The sequence below is a fragment of the Tympanuchus pallidicinctus genome, unplaced genomic scaffold (assembly GCF_026119805.1).
Source record: "Tympanuchus pallidicinctus isolate F22 unplaced genomic scaffold, pur_lepc_1.0 scaffold1, whole genome shotgun sequence".
Classification (NCBI taxonomy): domain Eukaryota; kingdom Metazoa; phylum Chordata; class Aves; order Galliformes; family Phasianidae; genus Tympanuchus; species Tympanuchus pallidicinctus.
The window spans coordinates 87,428,814-87,453,779 of NW_026294618.1; the positions used below are offsets into that span (position 1 = coordinate 87,428,814).

A 24,966-nucleotide genomic window follows, 5' to 3' on the forward strand; every position below is an offset into this window, starting at 1 on the left:
GGGATCCCCGGGGCCGCGCCGCGCCGGGGGAGGGGGCCGCGGTGCTGGGGGGGGGAGGGGGGTGCGAGGGGGCAACATGGCGGCTCCGCATTAACTTTCCCCCCCCGGCAGCCCCCCCCCCCCTCCCCACGCGATGGACAAGGGCGCGGAGCCGTGGGGGGCCCGGAGCCGGGCGGCCGCCGGCGGCGGTCCTAAGAGCGGCGGCAGCCCCTCCGAAGGGCCCTACTCAGAGCCGGAGAGCGGCGGCGCCGACGGCGGCGACGAGCACGGTGCGAGCTGGGCCGTGTGCGCGCCGCCGAGCCGGGGGAGGGCGCGAGGGCCGGGGAGCGCCCGCCGCCCCCATTGTTCTGCCGGAGGCAGCCCCCGCCCCCCCGGCCCCCTCCCTGCCGGCCGCCGGGGCTCCATCCGCGGGGGGGCCGGGGGAGGTGGCTTCGCCCGCGCGGCGGCGGCGGCGGCAGCAGCGGGGGCTCCCGGGCGGCGCTCCCGCCCCCCCGCGCGGCGCGGGGCTGGGACGGCGGCGCGGCCGCTCACCGCTGCCCTTCCTCCCTCCGCTCTGTGTTGCAGATGTAGGCATGAGGGTCGGCGCGGAATACCAGGCGCGCATCCCCGACTTTGAGCCCGGTAAAATCGCTTTTTTTTTTTTTTATAATTTATTTCCCCTTTTCTTTCTTTCTTTTTTTTTTTTTTTTTTTTTTATTCTTTTCCTTTTTTTCCCCCCTCCTTGTGTCTGCAGGGATGCGCGTGGTGCGGGATTGGGAGGGATGCGGGGCGTCGGGCGGGTTTGTGATTTCCCTCTCGCTTTGTGCATCTGCCCGGGGTGAGCCCCGAGCGCGGCCCGGCCTCGTCGTGCGCGGCCACCTCCTGCCCGCCGCCCGCTCGGGGCGCCGCGGGGCCGGGGGATGCTCGGCTGAACCGTTGACTTCGCTGCTCTCCGAACAGGCTCCGCGGGTGTCAGATGATTTCCTACCGGAAGAGGATTGGGCCGCAGCTCCTCGCAGTGACTCCTCGGCCCCGGCCCCCGCGCTGGGCGCGGGTCCCCGCAGACCACGGGCGGGGGGATGGATGCGGGCCGGGCGCGGGGAATGCCCTTCCCCGAGAGGGGCGCCTGCCCGGGGCCTTTGTTAATGGGGCCCGCCGTCCGCACCACTCCTTTTAACGCCGCCTCCGTGGAAATAAATAAAAATGATCACCTCTGATGTGCAGCCTGGGCTTGCTTTTCCTACAGGCCACCTGGAAAAATGCACGGCCTTCCTTTCGCCTTTGGTTAACTCTTCTAGAAGAGGCATATAGCATTGTTCCGAGTGCACAAACCCCGATCCTTGGGCTGAGCGGATGGTGACTCCTTTGGAACAGCAAAATTTTACATTACACAGAAAACTTCACAGTGTGTAAAAGCAGGATGCATCCTTACTGTGTTACCAAACTGAGGAGCTCTCAGCAAGATCCCGTGTTCTCTCCTGCTTGCTTTCTGCTGGCTCTTGGGGCGGCCTCTCTGAGGGATGCTGGGCGCAAAGCTGAGCTCTTGTCCTGTCACATATACACCTGCATTATTATTGGTGTGCTTGTTTTTATTGTATTTTGATGTAGCAAATGGACTTTCCATTGTACCTGTGGGTTTGCATAAGTGGATATAGGCATTATTTCTAATTTACTCACTTCCATGATTTTTCCTCTTGCAGTTCCTCTGAATCCCTTTCTCCTGACAGTCTGCCCGTAATGCTGGGATATGTGTTTGGTTATCTGATTTCAAATGCTTCTTTAACAAGGTAGTTGTGAGGCAGGAGTCCATCCCAGATAGAACTGGGTGGTGTCAAAGCCCACAGAACTCTGAGCAGAACCCCGTTTGGCCTCACTTTGTCAGTTTGTAAATATTGGTGAGTGACGCTTTGCAACAATGTGTTCAGGAAGAAAACATTCATGGTTAGAGTTGTGGCAGTATTATAGGTGAACTCAGGATGGAAAATGTTGAAGATAATTTGTTTAAAAAAGAGGTTAATCAGCTATTTGCTGGTCTCTTGGGGCAAGAAGTGGCTGAACACAGCAGCTGGGAGAAGCTGAAATGTGCTCTTCCCATGTTCTACCCATCACCCCTTTGCAGAGGCAAGCCTTCAGCCAGAGCTGATGTGGGAATGGCGCTTGGAATCACCACTAGATGTAACAGCAATGAGATCCATTTACTTGCTGTGATAAATGGCATTAATAAAATAAAGCCCCTAGATCCCCTCACCTAATTTGCTAAGTTAATGAACCATCTCCTGCGCCCCAGGTTTTGGTCTCCTCCTGTTGATTTCCCTGTAGTACTTCATATTTCCAAGGCAAAACGTTCTGCCTCGGCTTTCTGACCCACCCATCGACATAGCAGGGTATCACGGTGCTGGGTCCTCACTGGGGGCTGTCCAATTTCTTTCTTAGGGAATGAGCCATGGAGAATGCCACTGCTGGAAAGGTGCTGTACTGTTGTGTGACCTCTGTGATACGGCTGCCTCCGTGATGTGGTTGCCTGTGGAGTTTTATTTCACGCTGAAGAATCAATGCTGTCCTGACTCAGGCAGGCCGTGATACAATGAGAGTTCACAAAGGCTTTAGTATGAGTTCTGCTTGCTTAGTGCTGAAATGCTGCTCTTCCATTTACCCCGTTCTTGGGGGGTGAGTGGAGAAGGATTGTTGGAGCATTTAAGGTTGCTTATGGATTTCATTTCATTGTACATCCTTCTAATCTTTCTCCTTCTAACCTTCCTATGTAAAAATGGAGTCTGTTAAAGGGAAGTAATGAAATAGCCTGGTGAAAGACGTAGAAGTTTCTTTGTGTTCGATGTCATCTGTCCTCGCAGTCCCCAATTTATTTATTTTTTTTAAGACGTCCAGTCCTTGGGTTTCAAAGTTAAATTACCAGACACCCCCAGTGCCATTATTAAGTCACGTATGTTTCCAGATACTCATCTTATTCTCAGTACTTATAGTCACGTACAGAGTGGTGTCTTCCAAGCACCCCTGACTTCTGCTAATGCTAAACTGCAGTGTAGCAGCTGTCAGTCTGGTGCTGTGGTTGCTCCCTTACAGAAGCCGTAGGGAGTGCTTACTGTCATCTCCAGCCAGCACTGTTTCTTGACAGCATTGGCAGCAGCTGAAGTGCAGAAACCTTCTCCAAAGTAGCTCAGTGTGGTTGGGGAGGGGAGACTTGTGTCTGAGGTGTAGCTAATGGATTTTGTCTTCCGTATTGGCATACGCTTCTGCTCTTCTTACCTGCTGTGGGTAAGGTGCTGCCTGCTATTTCCAGCCTCTACCCATAATAAGCACATCGCCTTTGGGAAGCAGTTCAGCCTTTATTTAGGAGTGGGAGAGTGCTGCTCACTCAAACACTTGGACACGAAGGACAAGAAGTGGTTTTCATAAAGAAAAACCCTAGTCCTGCTTATGGAGTTGGAGGGATCCCTCCTGGAGGTATAAATGGCAGGGCTCAGGACGTAGGTTGTTAACCAGAGTACTTCAGTATTCAATAGCTGACAGTGTCCTTGACATAAACAGGTCTGCAGGTGTCTGTCAGGATTATTACTTTATTTTCTTAAGGGAAAACTGAGGGTCTGGTCACATTAAGTTCGGGCATTTGATATACAGAAGGAGAGAGCCTGATAAACTGATGTATTCTCTAGTGGTCATCCTAGTTTCTACTTTTAGAGAGTGGGATACAAAGCAACGATCATTCTTTTCTGATAGAAAACAACTGGATGAAGAGGTGGTACAGCAGCGACATGTTTGCATCACTGCTCGTGAGAATATTGCTTTCCTAATGACTAAAAAATTCCTACTTTCTTTTTCTAATGTTATGCTGTAAAATTTGCTCTTGTGCTAGACTTGGAGAGGGTGGGGGTTTTTTGGTGTGTTACGCTTTGAAATGGATGCTTTGTGGCTTCTGTGTACATTCTTAAACTTATTGCAGTTACCTGTGTGTGTTTCAGCAGACGCAGGAGTTCATTCAGTGTTTCTAATTGAGTTTTTGAGTTTACAATCATAATGGATCTAAAGACTGCAAAGATGATAGCAACTTCAGAACGCTGCCAAACTAAACAGCAAAAAACAACAAAGCTTAGCATATGATTAGGAGGCACCAAGTAGTTATCTCTTCCAAAGCACTGTTCATTCTTTGCTTTGTTTCTCAACAACATGTAGAATCTAAATATCAAGGACGAGAGCTTAAAGTGGAGTGAAAAATTACTTATTTGAGGGAATAAATAAATATCCTTCTACAGGAAAGATGCGAGTAGAGTTTCCCCAAGGCGCTTCCTCAAGAAGTTCATGCTGACAGTGGTGTAAATGCTCCAGTTGTTGAGTGATGTCTTCAGAAGTTGAAATATTGAATACCTTTGTGAAATACCCATAAAATAGAATACCCATACTATTAATTACTTGATGCTTTTCCAGTATTGAGCAACTCCTTTAAACACGTTTTCAAATCAAAGAGACTGAAACATTTTTGTACTTTGTACAAAGTCACATCAACATTGCAAAACTTGCTTTGTCCCCCTGAAAGATTTGTCACTTGATCTGCTTCCCTTGCTATGGTTCAGGCAGAGGAGAAGCAGAAACAGAGGAGAAAAAGAGCCTTCAATCTGTCTACCGTTTATAGCAGCGCAGATTGGTTGGCTGTGAACATCAAAATCACATGGCTATGGAAATCAAAACCTTAGTTGAGTTGGGCTTCTCAAGGTGGTTGACTTTTAACTTAGTGTCCCATGAACAGCTGTTCTCTAGAATGTTTTTATTAACACTAAGACTTGCTTGTTTTCTTACAGGCGCCACAAAATACACTGATAAAGATAATGGAGGGATGCTCGTATGGTCACCATATCATAATATTCCAGATGCCAAGTGTAAGTCTCGTTCTGCTTAGGAATTTGAATGCTTAAGTTAAATTAAGTAATTATTTCTAGAATTCCTGTTTGCTGTTGACTTTTTAGTAGAATTCCAGATTTGTAAGAAGCTTTGCTTTTATTTAGCAAACTAAAGGGACCCTACCTTATTTTGTAGTTAAGTCTCTGTTTCGAATTGTACTGGATGTGTTGTGTGTTTCAGATCAGTGTCTGAAGCCTTTTAGTTATTAATAAAGAAATAAAGTATCTAACTGTGAGGAACTTGACACTAAATTTATTGGAAAAGGAATTGCAGTGGATGTATTCAAGGAAAGATTTGTTAAGGCCCTACTCAAGAGATTACTGCTTCTGTGTTACTAGGAAAAAATGATCATTTTTTTCCCCTGTAAAAAGTGACCTGAAATAGGAAAAAAATTGTCTCAGAAAGATGTGAGGCATTGGAGCAGGCTGCTTCAGGAAGTGGTGGGGTCACCATCCCTGGAAGTGTACAAGAAATGTGGAGATGGCCTAGAGGGCATGGGGGTGATGAGTTGATGGCTTGACTAGATGATCTTAGTGGTCTTTTGCAGCCTTAACGAGTCTATGAAATACAGAAATTACCTAGATAAATGTGATCAGTTTTGTTTAATCCAGTTTAAACTCAACTCCTATGAAGTAATGTAGAGAAATAAATTTTTGAGGATGCAGTTATGAGAATCTGATCCTCACAGCAGTTACTGTATCTTGTCAGTAATTAGAGGTTTGTGTCCTTCTTTGCATTTGAGAGAACATACCTTCAACCACTGCAGACCAGTTAGAAATAAAATACTCTGCAAGTATGATTAGGGAACGTTTACTTCATTCATTTAAGGTACAATTAACTCTTTGCAGCAATAGTTCATGCCAGGAATATCTCTGGTTCATTTGAGTAGCAAGAATATAATTGTTTCCTTTTCTCAATTGTCCTTCCTTTTAACTTAATTTAGTTGCCACTTAATTGTGAACTGTAATGAGTGAACGGGAAGAGTTTGTTTCTGTAAAAATAAAGTATGTATTGAAGATCAAAGCTAGCAGGACTTCCATCAGATCTAACTGCATAATGATGGATGATATTCAGCTCAAACCTAGCAGTGATATACATATTATCAGTGTTGATAACTTGATTATTGAATTTTTGCATTCTGAATTGTAAATTGGCTTGATGCTGCAGTTATATTTTAAAATTAGATAACATTAACTTTATCAATATCAAGGATATGTGTAATTATTGATCTAGAATCTACTTACAATAAACTACACGAATTTTTAACGTTTGGGAATACAAACAGCAGAGGTACTTCAATTTAAAGCTAACCCAGGTATCCAAGCACTCGTCTGTGTTCTTTGGAGTGGGTTCCAAGAAGACTTTGCCTTTCTCTAAACAGCTGCTCTCTGACATAAAAGAAAAATGAAACCCAAAAATTGAACCTCTGTGAGAATTAACTGATGTGCAGACTTCACAAAAATTAAATGTTGTATTGCAGTTTATTTGCTTGAATACAGCTACACATATGCTTAATGTTTAGAGGGACCTGGGCCTATGAATTATATTAAAGCATGGAAAGACTCTCTTCCCATGTTAGATGGCTAATTCTTTGGGGCCTTGTAGCAGAATTCTAAGTACTAAAGAATAATTTTGACATTGCTTTGTTACAGTGGATGAATATATAGCAATAGCAAAGGAAAAACATGGATACAATGTGGAACAGGTAAGTGCTGTGAAGCGAGAGTGCTAATTTAAAGGATTTTTAAAATATGAAAGTATAACACAACTCTTTTTTTCCCCTTGGTTACCATTAATTAACGCTGTTTCTCTTCAGGCACGGCAGCAAACACTGCAGTTAAATGGATCTGCATACAGTTGTGGTCTGGATTCTCTGCAAAAGATTGAGCTCTTTGTTTTCATGACATGCTCAGCTTGTAATGTGCACTTTTGAAAGGTTTGGTATGTTTCTTGATACACTGGGCATGTCATGCAATTGTGTGTGTATATTTAGCTAAAGAATTTCTTAGGAAAGTGGCTTGCAAATTCAGTGTTTAATTCTGCAATTCACATGTGGTAGAATTTTGAACCATTAGTTGCAATAGGGCCAGAAGTGGTAAGGTCTCTTGCATATTTAAAAAAAAAAAAAAGCAAAACTTGAAGACTTCTTACTTTTTTTGCCCCCAGAGACAGGGAAACAGCATCAAATTCTACATTTAAGGATAACAAACAAGATTACTTTTATATTTTTTAATACTCTCCAGTCAACATCTCGTTAGGAAGTATAGGTTAAAATTTTGCTGGCCTGCACATAGTTGTGTTGTAATTTTCTTAGTAGTTTAGCCAATTTATGTAAAACTGAGATTATCTATTACCCCCCTAAGATTGGTATGCAAGTTGGAACATGTTGTATTAAGTTTTGCTTAAGTTTTGGAGGATGAAGGCTCATAACAGTGAAGACTTAATGCTCATCAAGTCTAGTGCTATCCTAAGAAGATGCTGCTAACACTAGGATTCCTAGAATAGTGCAGTTTGACAATGTTTATATGTGGTTTGGCTTCTGTTGGAAAAGAAATGGAGCTTAGGGATCTCAGAATAAGTCTACAAGAGGACTAAATTTCAAAGCAACTTACAGCATGAAATATTGTATTTCTCAGGGAAACAGGAATTATCTTTGCAAGAGGTGCTTGTTGGTTGCCATTTTAACAAGAGAAGAGGTTTGTTATATCTGGGTTGTTAGAAGGGGCCTGGAGAGCTGATGGAACAACTGGTGATCATGTCTGCACTGTGTGTTTGAAACTGAGTGGACTGTGTTTCCAAATTCCCATGCCAGACTTGGCATCAAATCTGTCATTGATTCTCAGGCAGTAAGTCTAAACGGTCAGTAATTCTTTAAGAATATTGAGAAATGAAACTATGTAAGAACATATATTTAAATTTCCATTTCCTATTAGGTGCATGTGACATGGAAATGGTCATGCTGTTATTTGTGGATTGGAGAGTTGTAGAAAGACTACTCTCACTTTGAAACTTTCAAACTTGCATTTTGGATGATCCTCTGGCTGCAGAAAAGTATTTTTCTTTTTTTCCTTTTTTTTTTTTTTTTTCTTTTGAGTGGGCTGGTAATAAAGGCTTGAAGGCCTGTATGGAACTGTGTAGGTGATACACGCTTGTAAAGAAAGAAAGCAGGTCAGATTCGAGTCTGTCAACCTTTTTTTTGCTACCTTAGACGTACTGCTGCCATGCCAACCTTAAATTATCTCACTATCATAGCTTTAATGATGAAGTACAGATGTGCCCACTCTTCACACCATCTCCAAAGAGAATTTTGTAGCCTATGAGTACATAGCCAACAAAATTGCCAATGTATTTTGAGAAGGGCTTCTGATGGTCAATGTTATTTAAAGTAAATGTTTGCCTTTTTTTTTTTTTTTCTTGTGTTAATGTAACTTTTCTCAACATTATAGAAAATGGACTAAATCCAAAAAGGGACTATTTCTTTTCAAAGGCTCTCGGCATGTTGTTTTGGCATAAACACAATATTGAGAAGTCCCTTGCGGATCTCCCTAACTTCACTCCCTTCCCTGATGAATGGACAGTTGAAGACAAAGTCCTATTTGAACAAGCATTTAGCTTCCACGGAAAGAGCTTTCACAGGATCCAGCAAATGGTAAAGTGACATTTTGATCAGAAGCATTAAGAAGTTCAGATGCATTAGAACAAAGGCTCCCACTGGGCTAAGATTTTGTCCTGATTTCTTTGAGAACAACTTAGAACATAAGATCTAAGATAATTTCTCCACGTATTGTGTAAGACGTAGCTTTTCTCCTCTGATAAAATAAGTTCCTCCTTGCCCTGCCTCCCAGCTTTTTTTAAATGCATCTCTCCTTTCAGTCTCATCCATGCATTTAAGATAGTTAGGTAAAGATGGTTGTAAATAGAACAGAATTATAATTTACGTGGAATGTTAACAAAAAATTGTATTAATATGTTAATGAATTCTTCTAGCTTCCAGACAAGACGATTGCGAGCCTTGTAAAATACTACTATTCTTGGAAAAAAACTCGCTCGAGGACAAGTCTGATGGATCGACAGGCTCGAAAGCTTGCTAATAGAAATAATCAAGGTGACAGGTAAGTCATATTCTTAAGTAGCTAATTAGAGACTGAAGTCTTTTTAGGTAATGAGATGAAAAAGGTAAAAGTCTTTTCAGGTTGGTTGTTTTTTTTCCATGATATATCTAAAACTTTCTTTTTACATTCATGTTAGTCAGAAATTCTATTGTGTAAATTACTGGTTTGGGTTTTTTTGTCTTTGAATTAAAATAGCAGGTTTACTTTTTTCTCTTTCCCTCTCCGAAGCACTTTAAGTTAGTGAAAAAGTAGTCCTGAATTTCTCAATTTTAGTGTCCTCTTCTGTTCCCCACGGACTTAAACAAGTGTTTATTCATAAATTTGGTGCAGTGGTTGGAAAACTGATCTGTTAAAGCTAACTGGACAAATGAAAGGATATTTTTGGCCTTGTAGCTGACTGTGTAAGTGTTGATGCTCACACAAGTGGTTGAACTGCAAAAAGGTGACACCAATTTCTTGACAGCAGTACCAGTTATACTGTCTTACAAGTGGCTTTGAAACTATAGTTCAGAATTGCTAGTAACAGTAATAAGGAAACATGTTTGTAACAGCTCTATTTTGAAAACTACATGTAACTTTGAAATGTCACATAATATAACCATAAATCTTGATTACTTAGATATTTTAGAGCAGATAATACTTAGCAAGATACATATCTGGGATTCAAAAATGGCTAGAATGACTGGCTTCTTATCATCTCTCCTCAGTGATGATGATGTAGAAGAACCTCATCCAATGGATGGAAATGATAGCGATTATGATCCCAAAAAAGAAGCCAAAAAGGAGGTAACAGATAACTTAATGGTGAATGTCAGTTTGTTTGTTTTCTGTGACTGTATTACTATGAAGAATCTCACAGTAGAGAGATTTAACATCTATGTGTTCGCTGCCTGATGACATCACAGGATTTTTAGTTGATCAGGATTTTGATCACTTCCAATATAAACTATGTGTACATATGTATTATAACCAAAGAACAGCAAATACATGTCACTGTCTCCTGAAAGATCTTAAAGTTTTATTAGGGATGTATGCTATCACTACCATAACTACCTCTTAAAACAGCATTGCCCCTAACTCTGTCTTGTTAGTGTGCTTGCAATTTTACTGGTTGTGAATTACTGAAAATTAAATGTTTGCATTTTTTAATTAAATGACTTTTTTTCCTAAGAATACTTTTTTTATTCTTTTGAAGACACAACGAGGTTCTGCATTTCAACTGATTTGTGGTTTTATTGAAATGCTTCTTATTAGTAAATGCACAGGAAAAAAAGCCTCCTTAAATGAGCACTTGTTGTTAGCTTTATAGATAAGTGCTGTGCTTAGAGTGTACTGAGGTTATTGTTTTTCTTTGGGCTAACTTGAAGCTATTGATGAACAAGACTAGAAAAGCACAGTTAAGTGCATAAATGTTCAATTGTTTCCTTGATCAACATAATGCCTTTGTGGTTTTCCTAAAATTTGAACATTCGTGCTCCTGGAGAATGAGAGGAAAGATGGCATAAAATTTCAATATCCTATAGGATCAGGAAATAGTATCTGGGATTATTAATAAAGCTTCATAAGAAACTTCATTTCTGTTCTAACAGGAATGATGCTAAGTAAGAGACTGGTGGTACTAGATTCTATTCTGAGTTTTGCAGCGTTCTTCAACATCACTTTTTCTCTCTAACTGCCTTAGGAAGGAATAAAGGACAATTACAAAGATCCCTTTCTATAAAAGAGTTTGAGATTTTACTTTGTTTTTTAATGTGCCTGTATAATCAATGGATATCAAGATGTTACAATCACAAAATAAACAAGAGAGTTAGGCAAAGTGGACTATGATAACAAGAGAGAATAAATGGAAGGCTTACCCTTATGCTGGGCTCACCACAAAACACCAGAAGGAGGGATCTCCAGACAACATCCTTCCCAACTGGCAGCCAGCTCTTAAATAGGTCTAGGAGGGATGGAGCCTGGCTCCACCCCTTCCTGCAGCACAGTGAATTGCCTTCAGCTGTGCTCCTCTGGCTGACTCATGGCTCGCCTCAGGTGATCAATCAGAGGTTCAGGCCGTGACTCAGCAGTTCCCATACACTTGCCCATATGTGTTGTTTAGGACTTGAAATGGCACAAGCCCTGATATTTTTTCACTTTTTAGTCTGCCATTTGTAACAGTGTTCTTACAGTCTGTTGGTTTTGCTTACTGCCTAAGCTGCTTGTAAATAATGGCTTTTTTGATTCCATTTCCTTAGTTATTGTTTGAGTCAAAAGTCACACAGTCCAGACTGAAAGTAGTATGTTCATAGATTTCTAGGAACGGGATGAAGAGGTCTGCAGTTTCTGATGATCTGTTTGGATCTGCATTAGATAATTCTGTGATCGTGTACTTCTAGTGAGATATACATACTTGTACTTCCTTAGACTACTTGAAAGTGCAGAGCAATGGAAACTTTATCTTACCAGATGAACCTAAAACAAGCCAAATGCTCGAGCCTGGCAGGACAAACACTTGAAAGAATGTTCTCTCTATAAATCCAGACTGAACAGAAGGGAACTGCAATGTCACACTGAAAGAACAATGCTGAACTAGAAAACAAATTGTATAAATGGGCTAGAAGTAAACTTAACCTTTAAATGTCAAAGATGTAAGGCTCTACATCAACTTTGAAGGAGAGCAAATATCCTAAGTGCTTTTAAGATCACCTCTATTAAGTCTGTGGGCTGGATTAAGATACTGCGTTAGCTGTGAAGAGGATGTGCCAGAAGGTCAAGCTTAGAAGAGCAAAATACTCTTTGCTAATCTGTGCTAATGCTCCAGAAGATAACAATCATGGCTGCTGCAATTTGTTTTCTCTTCATTGTGATCAGATGACCACCTACTTTTAACCTGCATGGATGCCAGCAGGGAGGAGCAATGGGGGGCCTCGTGGAGTAGCAAAAAGCCTGAATCCTACCACTGTTCTGGTATTCAGCTCTGCTCCAAACTGAAAAAATCCTTACAGGGAGCGTCAGTTTTCCTTCTCTATTCCAGTAGGTCTGTAGGTAATCTGCTCAGTTGCTCTGTGAGAGCCATATACATACAGACTAGCTGATGTGCAACAATGTCCGTAAAGGGCAAAGCTGAAACTTTGTCCTCTTAGGTGTCCAAATATATCAAAACAGCACTTGGAATGACTTTATCTCCTCTTTACTGTCCCTTTCCATTTCAAAGAAATGAAAAGCAAAGGCTTAACTTTGCTAAATTACATGGAATTTTATAAAGTATTATTTTATAAAAGTAAATCCATCGTCTGTTCCCAACCTCAAATCCCCTCAAAAAGCAAACAGCAGTATTGCTTTCCAAGTCAGAGCGCTTGCAACAGGGAAAAGCGCCATAGTTCATTCTTGCCAGTCCTGATAGTCTTTCTCTGATTCCTCTCCCTAACCATCTCCTGATGCCTCCATAACTGACTAAAAGTCAAGGCATGCACCCACTGATTACTTGGTTTAGACATGTAGTATATATATTTAGCTTCTGTGTACATAAGAAGTTCTTGATTCCTGTCCTCTCAACAACATTCAGATGTGATTTCTAGACTATATTCTGAATTTTCAGCTATGTTCAAGGGGGAAAAAAAAAAGGAAAAAAAAAAGGTTGATTGAAAAATGGATGTTTCTAAGCCTACTTATCCAACAAATGACTATTGTGCTATATCATCTCATCTGCAAAACTTAGTTTGGCTACTGTGTGCAGGGAAGGATGTTAGATTAGAGGTGTGGGGTTTTTTTTGTCCTGAGTATGACACTGCATTGCTATGTGATTCGTTGTTCTTAAGAAAAGTTCTGTATAAAATGCTGTTATTCTTTAATAATGTATTTCTTGTAAATTAAAGGGCAATAATGAGCAGCCTGTTCAGACCAGCAAGATAGGGCTGGGTAGAAGAGAGTATCAGAGCTTGCAGCATCGCCACCATTCTCAGCGTTCCAAATGCCGTCCACCAAAAGGCATGTACCTGACCCAGGAAGATGTGATAGCTGTTTCCTGTAGTCCCAATGCAGCCAACACAATTCTTAGACAGCTGGATATGGAACTAATCTCATTAAAGCGACAGGTACCATGGGTTATTGGTCTTGTTTTCATCTCAGTTTGTTCCTGTAATGATTTTGTAGATTATAAGATTACCTGTGAAGAGTCTGAAACATCTTTAATGTGAGTCTTCCTAATTTTGTTCCACAGTTACCTCCAGAAATGCTGGACACTAGCTGTTCTTCGGTTTCACTTTTTTGTTTCTCTGCTTTTGTGGATAATGTAAAACAAGACAACCCTCTTAAAAAGGGGTGGGGGAGCATGACATGAAAAAAAACAGTATTTATAATTGTTTGGGAGGTTTTTTTGTTTGTTTTTTTTTTACTTTGGGAAAAACACTTAAGTAACAGTTGAGAATACAACCAGTGAAGTGGTGGAAGTTGTTATGCTTAAAATCGTGTCTGTTTTCCAAATTGTGGTACCCCACATAACATAAAAATATAAGGGGAGAAAAACCATGGGCCTTGTTATTTCTCTGAGTTGATGAGCTTTCTGCTTTTTATTAAATCTGTAGTCTTTCTTGTAGTGCCTGCCTTCTTTGCATGAAGAAGTTAATCTCTGGCACTTCAAATTGAAACACAGTCTATTCAGCTTTTAAGGGCACAACAGTATGTGCATGCTTGCTTTCCTGGGAGCGACGTGGCTACAAGTTCAAGGCTTATCTCCTGGAATTTCTGCCTTCTTATGTAGACGAAGAAGCTAAGAGCTGCCATGTTGCAAAACCGTGGAGTAAACAAAGGGTTTCCTGGGCTTTTTGCTCCCTTGTATTCTTTTGCAGGATAAATATGCTTCTTTCTATTACAGCAGGACTTTGGGACTAAATAGCATAGTTGGGTTTCACTTTTTAACCTGAGTGTAGGTGAGTTACATCCTTGAGGTTTCTTTCTCTTCTTTTCTTGCAGTGATCTCAGGGATGCAGCCTTTGGAATCTGCTACTGAGCCATCTGCTTTTGTGTCACACTGATTCTTGTAATAAATGTGCAACATAGTATGCAAAACTACATTCTTACTATGTTACCATACATGCATCACTGTCAGGCTTAAATGGCTCATAGATATATTAATAAATACCTAGGTATAAGTTACAATCTAGAAATTCTCTTCTTTCTATAGGCTAAGGCATTTTGTTTACATGTTTTCAGTAATTCCAACAAGCATCCATAAAGGGAATCACAACCACAGATCAATAAAAAGCAGTCTGTCATAAGCAACTAACTGGAAACATCTCATACTTTTTCTTTTCTTCTTTTTCAAAGTACTTTTTGGAGAAGGAAGAAGTTTGCCTATACAGTACATCTCTCTTACAAATCCAGGAACTGAATTTTGTGTCTAGTATGTGCAGCATTCTTCTTCAAGAACAGATGTGTCATTATCAAAACTTGTGTTTTATGTCCTTCGTTTAATATTCTTGCAGACAACCTGTTCTTTTGAAAAACTGGCTTGAATATTTTTCTCTCTGTAGTGAACTGTGCTGTTCTTTTTATTTTTATTTTTTTACTTTTTAAAAAATGGTTAAAAGTAGTGAAGCCTTAAACCGTAATATTTCTCTTTCTAACTTAGGAGGTACACTTGTGGCAATCCTAGTGAAGATATATGTGTAAAGTGACCAACTTTCTTTGTGGAGCTGATTAACTTTGTTGTTTTTGACCAAGGTTCAAAATGCTAAGCAAGTAAACAGTGCACTTAAACAGAAAATGGAAGGCGGGATTGAAGAATTCAAACCTCCTGAGGTAAATCAGAATAAATATCGGAACTTGTGGCCTTGCACTTACATTAGCGGGAAGCTACAGAAATGTTTTGCTGCAGCATAGCGTTTGCATTTCAGCAGCAGCTTAAACAGGATCCATTGAATAACATGGTGTGGTGAGTCTGTCCAGTCTTCTATAAGGAATTAGTAGTAGGCTTTTTTTGTGTTTACTGGCAGAGCCAATAAGCAGAAGAAACTGAAATGTAGTATCTGTTTATGACAATAGGGAGATGAAATTGACTCATTTTTCTGATTAGAAGTGGTTTATGTAGACTGCTAGCAGTAAATTCTGGGCTGCTTGTGAAAACAGCAGTGTACGTAAGATTTGGGCATTTGAAGTGAATGATAGATTACTACAGAAGTTTTCTTTCTGGCTGTTTGAAAGCCTTGCATATGAGACATAATGTGAATGTAAAAGACCCCCAATGCCAAGTTCTAATAGTTTAGATACCTTTAACTATGAATTCAAATTCTGTCTGCATAAAGATCATTAGCTTGTGCACAAGTTCTGATATAGGAGGTAAAATTAGGAACTGTAATACAGCAGTAGCTTTTCTTCTGCTTTAGACCTATTCTCAAATCCTTAAATGGTACTTCCTCTTCACAAAAGCAAAACTATAAATTTATGGCTTATATGCAAGAGATTTTTCCTTATGTTACAATCTGTAATGCAACTAAAATACATTCTAATGCTCAGATATTTTACAGCTGTTGAAACATTTTAATGATCTTTGTGCCATTTCTCTAATTTTAATAGTCTAATCAGAAAATCAATGCCCGTTGGACCACAGAAGAGCAGCTTCTTGCAGTACAAGGTATGTTAATAGTAGTAGTGACCTGAGATATGATGCAAAGGATTTTAAGAGGTGTTCAGGCATATGTTTATATTTCCTTCTAAAGAAAGCTGGACTTTTACTTGGTCTTACAAGGAAGTTACTGGGAAAACAACAAAAGTAGTGAGAATGTTTAGCATATTCATTCAAGCATCACATCACTAGTCTTTCACTTAGCTTTTCTATTTAAGATTTAAGATAAGCTGGGTTTAACAGCTGTATTAATACAGAAAATTCCCTTCAATCACCTTCTAAAAAACCTTACACGAATTTCTACAAAGTGGAAGACTGAGGTACTAGCTGGAGTAACGACATTTGAAGCAAACATTTCTAAGACATCTTTCCATATCCTTGAAGTAGGAAGAGTCAGAAGTAAATTTACAGCAAAGAACAGTTGGTTTTTCTCTGTTTGTAAGGGAATAAAAGAGCAGATATCTACCCACTGGGGGCCTGTAATAGTCTTGAGTGGATGCTAATGTAACAGTCTCATTGGAGGAGAAAACTCCAAAAATTTCTAGTAGTTTATTGATGTGGCTAATTTGCAGTTTCATTTATACAAAGGAGAATTGATTCTTGTCTTGCTTTTACGTGCACTGCCTAATCAAGAATCATGCAAAGGATATATCTAGAGAGCCTGATACTGTTTTGAATTATATGTTGATTCATGTCTATTGATCATCTTTTCTAAAAAAATACAGATCAGCTCGGTTACATGCATATGTGATGTATCCCTGTATTCTTCACCTCCTTTAAACTGAAAGATTCAATTTTAGTACAAAAAAACCTTCCATTTGATCAGTGTATCAGTATGAAGTTGCCAGCTGTACGTACCTGGTAGTTATTGGCCAGGTGAATGAACCTGAAATTCGGCTTATTTCAAAATGTGAATGGAAATGCTGAAGAGAATGGTGCCTCTGAAACTGGGATTTGCATCTCCAAAGTGTTTTCTGTCCTAAGTTCCTTCAGTATTGCTAAAAATTTTATTTAATTTTTAATTGAATTTAAGAAAATTTAATTTTCTTCCCAAATGCAACATGAGGAGGTGCTTGTCTTTGATGCGATACTCTAATAGGTAGAATGCTTGCTGCAGAAGTGAGGAAAGTCCAGGTTCATTGTAAATAGGTTCATACCACTTTCCATTTTTGGAGTTTAGTTGTTAGAGCTCTAACCAAGGAGGAACTGTTTGGGAAGTAATAAGAATGCATTGAGCTTTTGCTCAGCTATGGCAGAATGTAACCAATAATGGAAATGAGAAAACTGGAGCATGGAGAAAAAAGAAAGGATTGATGGCAACTGCTTGGAGAGGCATTCTAGTCTTCCAGTCTCTCCTTGACAGAATGTTTTATAAAGACAATTAGCTCTAATACTTAAGGATAGGATGAGAAGCCTACTGGAAGAAATCCATTTTCACCAAATTTCCGTGATCTTCCTTCATGTATTGTTTTCTTTATAGAGTCTTTCATTGCCCACTATCTAATATGGGGAAAGGAGAACACCTTAGCATGAATATTTTTATCCCATCTTTCTCTGTTATCCCCTCCCAGCATATGATTGTTGTAAGTGTTAACATCCCATCCCCCAGGCTGAGGAACAGCACGGCCCCTGATCCCTTCCTTCAAAATAGTTGCTAGAACTAGAAGCCTAATGTTTGAAGGACCCAAGCATGGGGACATATAGTTTGTACACTTAAAATTGATTCAGTTCATCAAAGACATTGATGTATTTTGGCACATAGTTTAATAAATTTACAAAAATGATCAGCATTAAGCAGGTAGGTGACATTTCTGGAATTTGTTCTCTAATTCCTACCATGGAATCAGAAAAATTATCTGCTATAGTACAGTTTTGGTTCTGTGTTTTTTTTTTCTAAACATGAACTAATCCTTGTAGTCTGTGGGCTAATCTCAGGAGATTGGCAGTAACTGAACAAAGAGATGACATAAAAAAGAAGAAGAATAGAGCTGAGTGTGTGCAATCTTAAAAGCAGCATGGCTGCTTCCACTGGGATCAAGAACTCAGACTTTAGATCTTCGAGCCAACCTTTTGCAGTATTAATCAAGTTACTGTTTGACTTTGTCTGAATAGTCATTGAATGCAGTGGGCCAGTTTGTCATGTGAGTTTGTTAACTTACAAACTTTATTTGTGTACAGAAACGTGCGAGCGCAGTCATCTTTTTAAACTAAGATTTGTTCAAAAGAGCAAAATTTGAAGTGAAAAGCAGGCTTGCTTTTTGCAGTGGAAAATAGTTAGGAAAACCAAGATCCAACCCTAAGTAAGGTAGTTGCTAGGAGTGCCATAATGATACTACATTGTAACTGTAGCTGTTGTAACACAGAGGTTGCGGTTAACTGTTTCTGCCTCATTGTGATGCTGTGTTAATTTGTTTGAGCCTAAGCTGATGTTTTTGTGCGTCTGGCATCGTTTGCTGTGCTGCGCAGCATTGGATAGCAGAGGCAGTGTAAGACTTAGCTTTATGAGTTCTTCTGATTTAGACATCTTAAGATGAAACACTGCTGAGCGTGCATAAGTTGAAGTGCAAACTCCTACCTGGGGAAAGTTCAGAGAAGGTTGAATGATTCGCATCATCAAGGCTTGTTTCAGTTGAACTCTTGGGGAGGCATTCATGCCTGTGAAGAGAGGCTATGCAGCTATGTTTAGAATTTCTCTTGCAGCAGCCTAATAAAATTATTCTTACTAAATAATATATTAAATACTTCAGAAATAATTTGGGTGCTGTTTGGCACAGAATTTGTATAAGGATGTGCATGTAATGTTTGAAAAGAATGATGAATTAGCATCAACACTTACAGATGTGCCAACATCTTATGTGTAAAAAATGTCATAAAAGATATATTGAATTTCTGTTTCTGATGCAATGTAGAAGTGCTTTATTACATCCTTATAGATAAAGTCATTGTGGCAGTGCTATAGCAGTGCTAAATAACACTCTGAAAAGTCCAAGATGGGTAGTGCTGTGTGTAGCAAACTGACGTTTGCTTTTCTTTAGATGTTTCTCATAGTTGGGTTCTCAGTTGAAGGCACGATGCACTGTTTTCAAACTGTCTGCTTGGAAGTAGGCTTGTCTCTGTCAACTGCAATTAAAATTAGCTAGGAGGTTCAGCTCTGCAGGTAAAGGGGAGGTATAGACAGCTTAATAACAGACAACCCTGAAATTGCTAGAAGTCTGAACTAGTTCCTGAACAAAAATGTGCTTTGTTCTGCTGGGCACTTTGCTCACTGGATAATTTCTACAGCGTGTAAATAAGTTGCAGTAGACATTTCATGATCATTGTAAATTACAGCGGTAATGGTAGGGCAATCCAAGGATATTAAAACACGGGAGGGAGTGCTCAGTGGGTTCATGCAGATGTTTAGGGGTTTAACTAATACTTGATGCAGAGCCAAATCCCTCCTGTATTTGCCTTGCCCAGAAACCTGTGTGCTCCCCCAGGAGTTCTCTGCTAGATTCTTTTGTTTCCTTTCTGAGGTTCTGGCAGCCAGAGTGGTTGGATTCCTTTGTGTGCCCAAGAAAAAACTGTAATGTTGCCAAGCTCTTGACAGTTGTAACATCACCTTCAGCTGCACTAATTGTTACTATCCGAGAGCTGAACTGGTCTCTTAAATTGCTGTGAGACTAAGTGCCACATCAGGAGTGCCTATTAATGAAGACAATAGAAAACAGCAGAGAAAGATGAAGGTCATACTCTTTTAACAGGTCTAAGTTGTAAAGATACATAGCTCTCAGATTTGAAACAACTCTCACTTTTCTGAATATTTTATTTCATTTTCTGAAGCCACACATGAAATCAGGAGCAAACCTCAGCTCTGTGATGAGTGCCTGTCCTCTAAACACTGTAGCTATCAGGAGCTTCCCATAAGAAGTCAAATGGTAATTCACTCATGCATAGCTAAGAGCGAAATCGAGTCTTCTATTTATTGAGACTGGAGAGCCTTGCAGTACCTTAGAGTACATCCACCTAACATTCTATTTCTTTAGGTGCCACACCTCTGGCCACTTGTGATTAAAAACAAACTTTGTGCAACTGTGCTCTAGGATGAGGATGTTCTCCTGAAGCAGGCAACATGAGAAACTAAACTAATGCCCTAAATAAACATAGTCAACATTTTCAGATTTTAATTCCAATTTTAGTGTTAAACCACAAAATTGTTTTTTTTTTGTTTTGTTTTGTTTTTGTTTTTTGGTCACATAATATGCAAATGTCATTTCAAAACTTTAAAAAGCATTGTTGGGATTTTGGAAAGCACCAGCAGTGTTTTCTTGTGGAGTGCTGATAACATATTGATACTGACATAAAAACAGGTAAAAAGAACAATGCAAAGACCTTCTGTCCCGCTGCTCCTTGCTGCAGAATTTGATCCTGGAGGCTGGTGCTAGGCTATCTTAGACACAGATACCACTGGCTGCTTGTATTTGTGTTCTTCTAGGTGGTTGTCCAAAGCCCCAGGTTTGTTTACCCAGCTTGAATGGTGAATGAAAGCTTTAAAACAACTTTGTCCAGTGAATGCTTGCCAATTACTCTTTAGCCCCAGTACAGCGTGTCACAAGTGGAGGAATAAGCAGTGTATGGTGACGTACAGAACTGTGCCCCTGTGCTCAGCGCTCCTGCTGACCAGCTACTGCACAGGTGGTGGGCAGCTGGTGTGGAGGGAACCTACAAAAGCTGTGTCAACTTTTGCCACTTGGCATTTCTAGTACTGTACCCTGTTACAGCTATACACATATATTCAGTTACCCTCCCTCTCCTTTCTAGAATTTAGTTTGGGCTTCTGCCTTTAGTCCAAGCACACTGATTTACTTGGTTTGTCAGAGGCCAGATCTCTGTGGTTTTAGGCTGGGAGGCTTGGTGAGTAAGCCAGGATTTTTAAGAAGAGTGGGTAATGACCTTTTAATAAAGTTCTTGATTTATGTGTTGATAGCTATGCAATTAAATATTTTTGTCTTAATGGAAATTGAGGCCTTCTCCTAATTGAGAAATCCTCCTAATTAGTGAGTCTGGTTTGCAGCTCCCATAGGATCTCTATAAATACATCACACGTAGCTGTGTCTGACTGATCCTTCACAGCTATGTTATTTACTTTGCCTTCCAGGTGTCCGCAAATATGGTAAAGATTTTCAAGCTATTGCAGATGTAATTGGCAACAAGACTGTTGGCCAAGTGAAGAACTTCTTTGTAAACTACAGGCGTCGGTTTAACTTAGAGGAGGTATTGCAGGAATGGGAAGCGGAACAAGGAACCCTGGCTTCTAATGGTGATGCTTCTGCTTTAGGGGAGGACACAAAAAATACTTCTAATGTGCCATCAGGAAAGAGCACTGATGAAGAAGATGAGGTGTGTTTTGTGTACCAGATATAAGTAAGCATGGGTTGAGGAACAGCATTTTATTTAGTGATGTAATGTAAGGTTAACTGGTGTGGAGTGGCAAACCACATTCTAAAGAATGATGATAAGCTTGCATAGAACTTCAGCCAATGTCGTTAACCCGCTGGGAACAGGACCGCACCTTTCATAGTGACGATCACGTTACTGTTTTATTGTTAAAATACAGTTCTTGTTCTAGAAAGAAGACTCTTGCTTCATAGATATTTTTAGTTCTGCCGTCTGTAATATTTTGGTTGGCGATTTCTTTTCAGTAACTTCTCAGTTTTTCGGTTTTGTTTTTTAAATGCTGTTTCCTGTGTAGTGGACAGTGGCAACCCCATCGGCACTGCGTTCCGGCTGGGATGGCTCTTCACGCGATCTTGTCTTTGTCCTTTGTGCAGGCGCAAAGCACTCCGAGCACTCAGTGTTTAGGCCCTTCACCTCCAGCGCAGGCATCTGCTCCAGCTCCTACCGCTCCCTTGGCAACTTTAAATCAGCCACCCCCGTTACTTCGTCCAGCGCTTCCTGCAGCTCCTGCTCTCCACCGTCAGCCTCCGCCACTCCAACAACAGGCGCGATTTATTCAGCCAAGGCCCACTCTCAATCAGCCTCCCCCACCGCTCATCCGCCCAGCTAATTCCATGCCTCCCCGTCTGAACCCAAGGCCGGTGCTGACCACCGTTAGCGGCCAGCAGCCACCCTCACTGATTGGAATTCAGACAGAATCCCAGTCCACTCTGCACTGAAGAAATAAGGCAGAATTATGCTAACTCCTACATCTGAAAGACTGCATCAAGGTACTTTTCCTTTTCCAAATAAAGAAGCAGAAAAAAAGCGAGCCTTCACAGGTAGCAGACCAGTCTTACAGAGGAGCAAGGTAATAACCAGTACTGGAACCACGTGAATGACCACCTGTGTAAAAATATTTTTTGTAGAAGACTTGTACAGAAGAACAATGCCTACAATACACAGCCCTCCTCTATGTGAATAACTGTCGAAGGAAGCTAAATTCATACATGAGTCGATTTTCAACACACCAGGATTTCATTTAACTGATTTTTTTACTCTATTTATTTTATTATGATTCTTTGTAGTCGAGCATCTAACTACAAGAAAGTAGGCTGGCAAATCTAGGAATAAGTAATATTGTAGGAGACTTAAATGTAGTGGTTTTCTGTGTGTAATTTTTATTTTATTTTTTACTTTTTAGTGGAGAAAAAAAAAATAAACCTAATGGCCTTAGGTTCAGAATTTTTGGCCCTGCTTAGATATCTGTAGAAGCATTTCTTGCAATTGTAAAAGGTAGATGATTCTTCTCTTAATGTTTTTTCCCAGAATGTTTTTTCTTGTTTAAAAAAGGTACTTTCTTATTGAATAGTCCTCCTCCAGTGTGTTATGAAAACTCAGTGAGCTATTGTACCAAACATACTAAACATCACATGTGTTCTAGTCATAGAAGCTGTCTGGAAACAGGAGTCCAGTTTCCTGCTGCACTCTCCCTTGTAGGCTGGGCTGGGGAGAGGCAGCAACTGCCAGCACCCAGGGGGATGACAGCAGAGGAACTGCTTAGCAAGAACCATACGTTTCATTAGTTCTTCTGCTGACCCTTCTAATCTAAGTACAGCAGAATTTCAGTCCTCTGAGAACATCTTGCTCACCGCTGGTATTCGCGAGATCATTGATATCTTGCCTAGGATGTATGATGGATGTACAGAGGCTGAGGGTGGTAGGAGAGTAACGTAGCAATAGGGCTCTCTGCTGCCTGCCTGCCCGGTGTTAAATGTCTGATTTCTGCTATTGCTGGCAGATCTGCGGGCTGGGTTTACGGCTATCATGGTTTGTTTTGTTTTATTCACTAGCAAAACCTGCATTTGGGTATCAATTATGGCTTCCCCATTTTAGGAGAATAAAAGATTGGGGTTTATTTTCCATGGTATTTACTACTACATTTTTCTTGTCTAAAACCCTGATTCATGCCCAGCAGTAGTTCTTTTGGTGGTTTGTTTTTAAAGCAAACGCCTCTCCCTTCCAAGTAAACCAGGCTTCAATTTTCAGTACCAGCATTTGAAACTATGATCTGAGTCAAGCTATTGAAAAACATTGCATTGCTAACTGCCATGCTGCTCTAGAAAATTATTTGTTTATACCTGGTGTTTAAAGTCCTTTTAAATCCATTGTGTTACTAGCTTGATTTGCCCATGACTCAGATGAAACTACATTTGAAAATGGAATGTGCTCTCCCTCATTCTTTCTGCAGATAATGTGGTGGTTTGACCACCAGTTAGCAGTTGGCTAAGACTTTTCATTTATGCAAAGGAAAGTTCTTACAGCACCAGATCCTATTACCTTTGTAAATCTAGTATTAGGGATTTATATTTGTGACCTGAATTGCAATTAAAGCGTTCACCTTTATGGTTAAGTTCACAAATATTTTCAGATCAAACTCAATTTTCTTTCCGTACAGCTTTCAGCAGTGCACTGGTGTCTCATACAAGGGGTCCTTCTTAGGAATTTTCTTCTGCATCAGAGTAGGTTCTTAGCCACTATGTGAGCATCAGATGACCTCTCTCCCGAGAAAAGCAGCACTGTAACAAAGTGCTGAGGAACGTGTGATCGCTGAATCGTTTGTTCTGGAAGTCCTCAGTGTCCCTCAACAGCCATGTACGGATCTGGCTGCTCCCAGACGGGTTTTTAAAACTGATAGGAAATCCATTTCCACATCCATACGTATCTCAGTTGTTAGCAGGGATAGGGCACATCTCCAGTACTTGTCACTTTTCTTTTTTTTAAGCATTGAGTCTCCCAGGTGTGTGTATTGTACCTTTGCTAATTTTTGTCTTGTCTCGTCAATAGACTTCAGTATGCAGAATGTTGGGTGTTGCAGTAGAGTTGGCCGCCACCAACTGCTATAAAACTGTTCAGTACATTGTAATTCAGTTTAATCTTGTTTAAATATTCTATAACTGGGCAAAGGTGCTGTATTTGAAGGGGGTGGGAGGGGCAGAGATGGGTAGTATTTCTTCCTTTACAAACACTGTAGCACACAGTAGGGATTTCCTAGCGTTTGTAGTACTAAATAAGTATGTACATAGCAAAATGTCTTTATTGTGTGCTTTGCAGAGTATGTGCATACAGTTTGCACGTCCTGTTTTTGGGGGTAGGGTTTGTTTTAAGCAGTGTTTGCCTGGAGAGTGATATGCTTGCTGCTTAATCAAAGGATTAAAGTTTCAAAGAAATCTGTGTCTTCTATTTTTATGTACCTGGTAATAGTCTAATATGTTAGGGCCCTTATACTGTGATTCTCTTCTAAATTCATTTCTATTTTTTTAAGAATTAGAAATAAAATTATACAATGGTGTTGATTTCGGTGGGGAATTTCTTTTGCCATATCTCGTCTCCTGTTTTTGTAATGTAGTAATGAACTCTGACTTCAAGGTTGGCTTAATTTTGTCACTTTAAAAAATGTAAAATGTTTGCACACTAAAGTTCAGCTGAGAACGTGTATCCGACATTGTTCAAAGCTAATGTAACTCTACAGCTTTTTGTACAGTTTATTTTAGTTAATAAAGCAAAACGGTACTAAAACTGACAGGTTCTACAACTGCAAGGCATAATTTGAACTACGTCGTCTGAGGAACAGCGCTTGCAAAGTATGGATGTACAAAAATATCAGATCTAATTGTTGCACTTTAAATCAGAATGGGTATGGAGTGAAGCAGGTATTCCTGCATTAATAAAATCAATCACTAAACATTGCACGTCATCGTACAGCAGTTTAATTTCTTACACAGTTGACGATGAGTGAAAGGAATTACAGTGACTTGTGTTCTTAAGTTTTGGTTTTTGTCTTTATTCTTCTTCTGGAAAGTTCACAGCCCCCAGCAACCATGAGGCTGTAGCTTACCTAGGGGGGAGCCTGAGTAGGAATCGCACGGGATTACGAAGAGAAGA

At 40.3% G+C, this 24,966-nt stretch overlaps 1 protein-coding gene across 7 annotated transcripts; it reads left to right on the top strand.

The window, feature by feature from the left end:
* Positions 1-36: 36 nt before the first annotated feature.
* On the top strand, positions 37-24,773 carry RCOR3 (REST corepressor 3). 7 transcript variants are annotated; one of them, XM_052686057.1, is made up of 12 exons: positions 39-269; positions 565-621; positions 4,791-4,868; positions 6,543-6,595; positions 8,378-8,539; positions 8,878-9,002; positions 9,710-9,806; positions 12,860-13,078; positions 14,706-14,783; positions 15,558-15,615; positions 20,744-20,985; positions 21,417-24,773. In XM_052686057.1, exons 1-12 carry the CDS (start codon positions 134-136, stop codon positions 21,759-21,761), a joined length of 1,650 nt encoding a protein of 549 aa, XP_052542017.1. In that variant the 5' UTR covers positions 39-133; the 3' UTR covers positions 21,762-24,773. The 7 variants fall into 7 exon arrangements, with proteins under 7 accessions (XP_052542065.1, XP_052542074.1, XP_052542017.1 ...); XM_052686066.1 differs by having other exon boundaries at positions 40-269; positions 9,710-9,788; XM_052686105.1 differs by lacking the exon at positions 20,744-20,985 and having other exon boundaries at positions 37-269; positions 21,417-21,774.
* Positions 24,774-24,966: the final 193 nt, after the last annotated feature.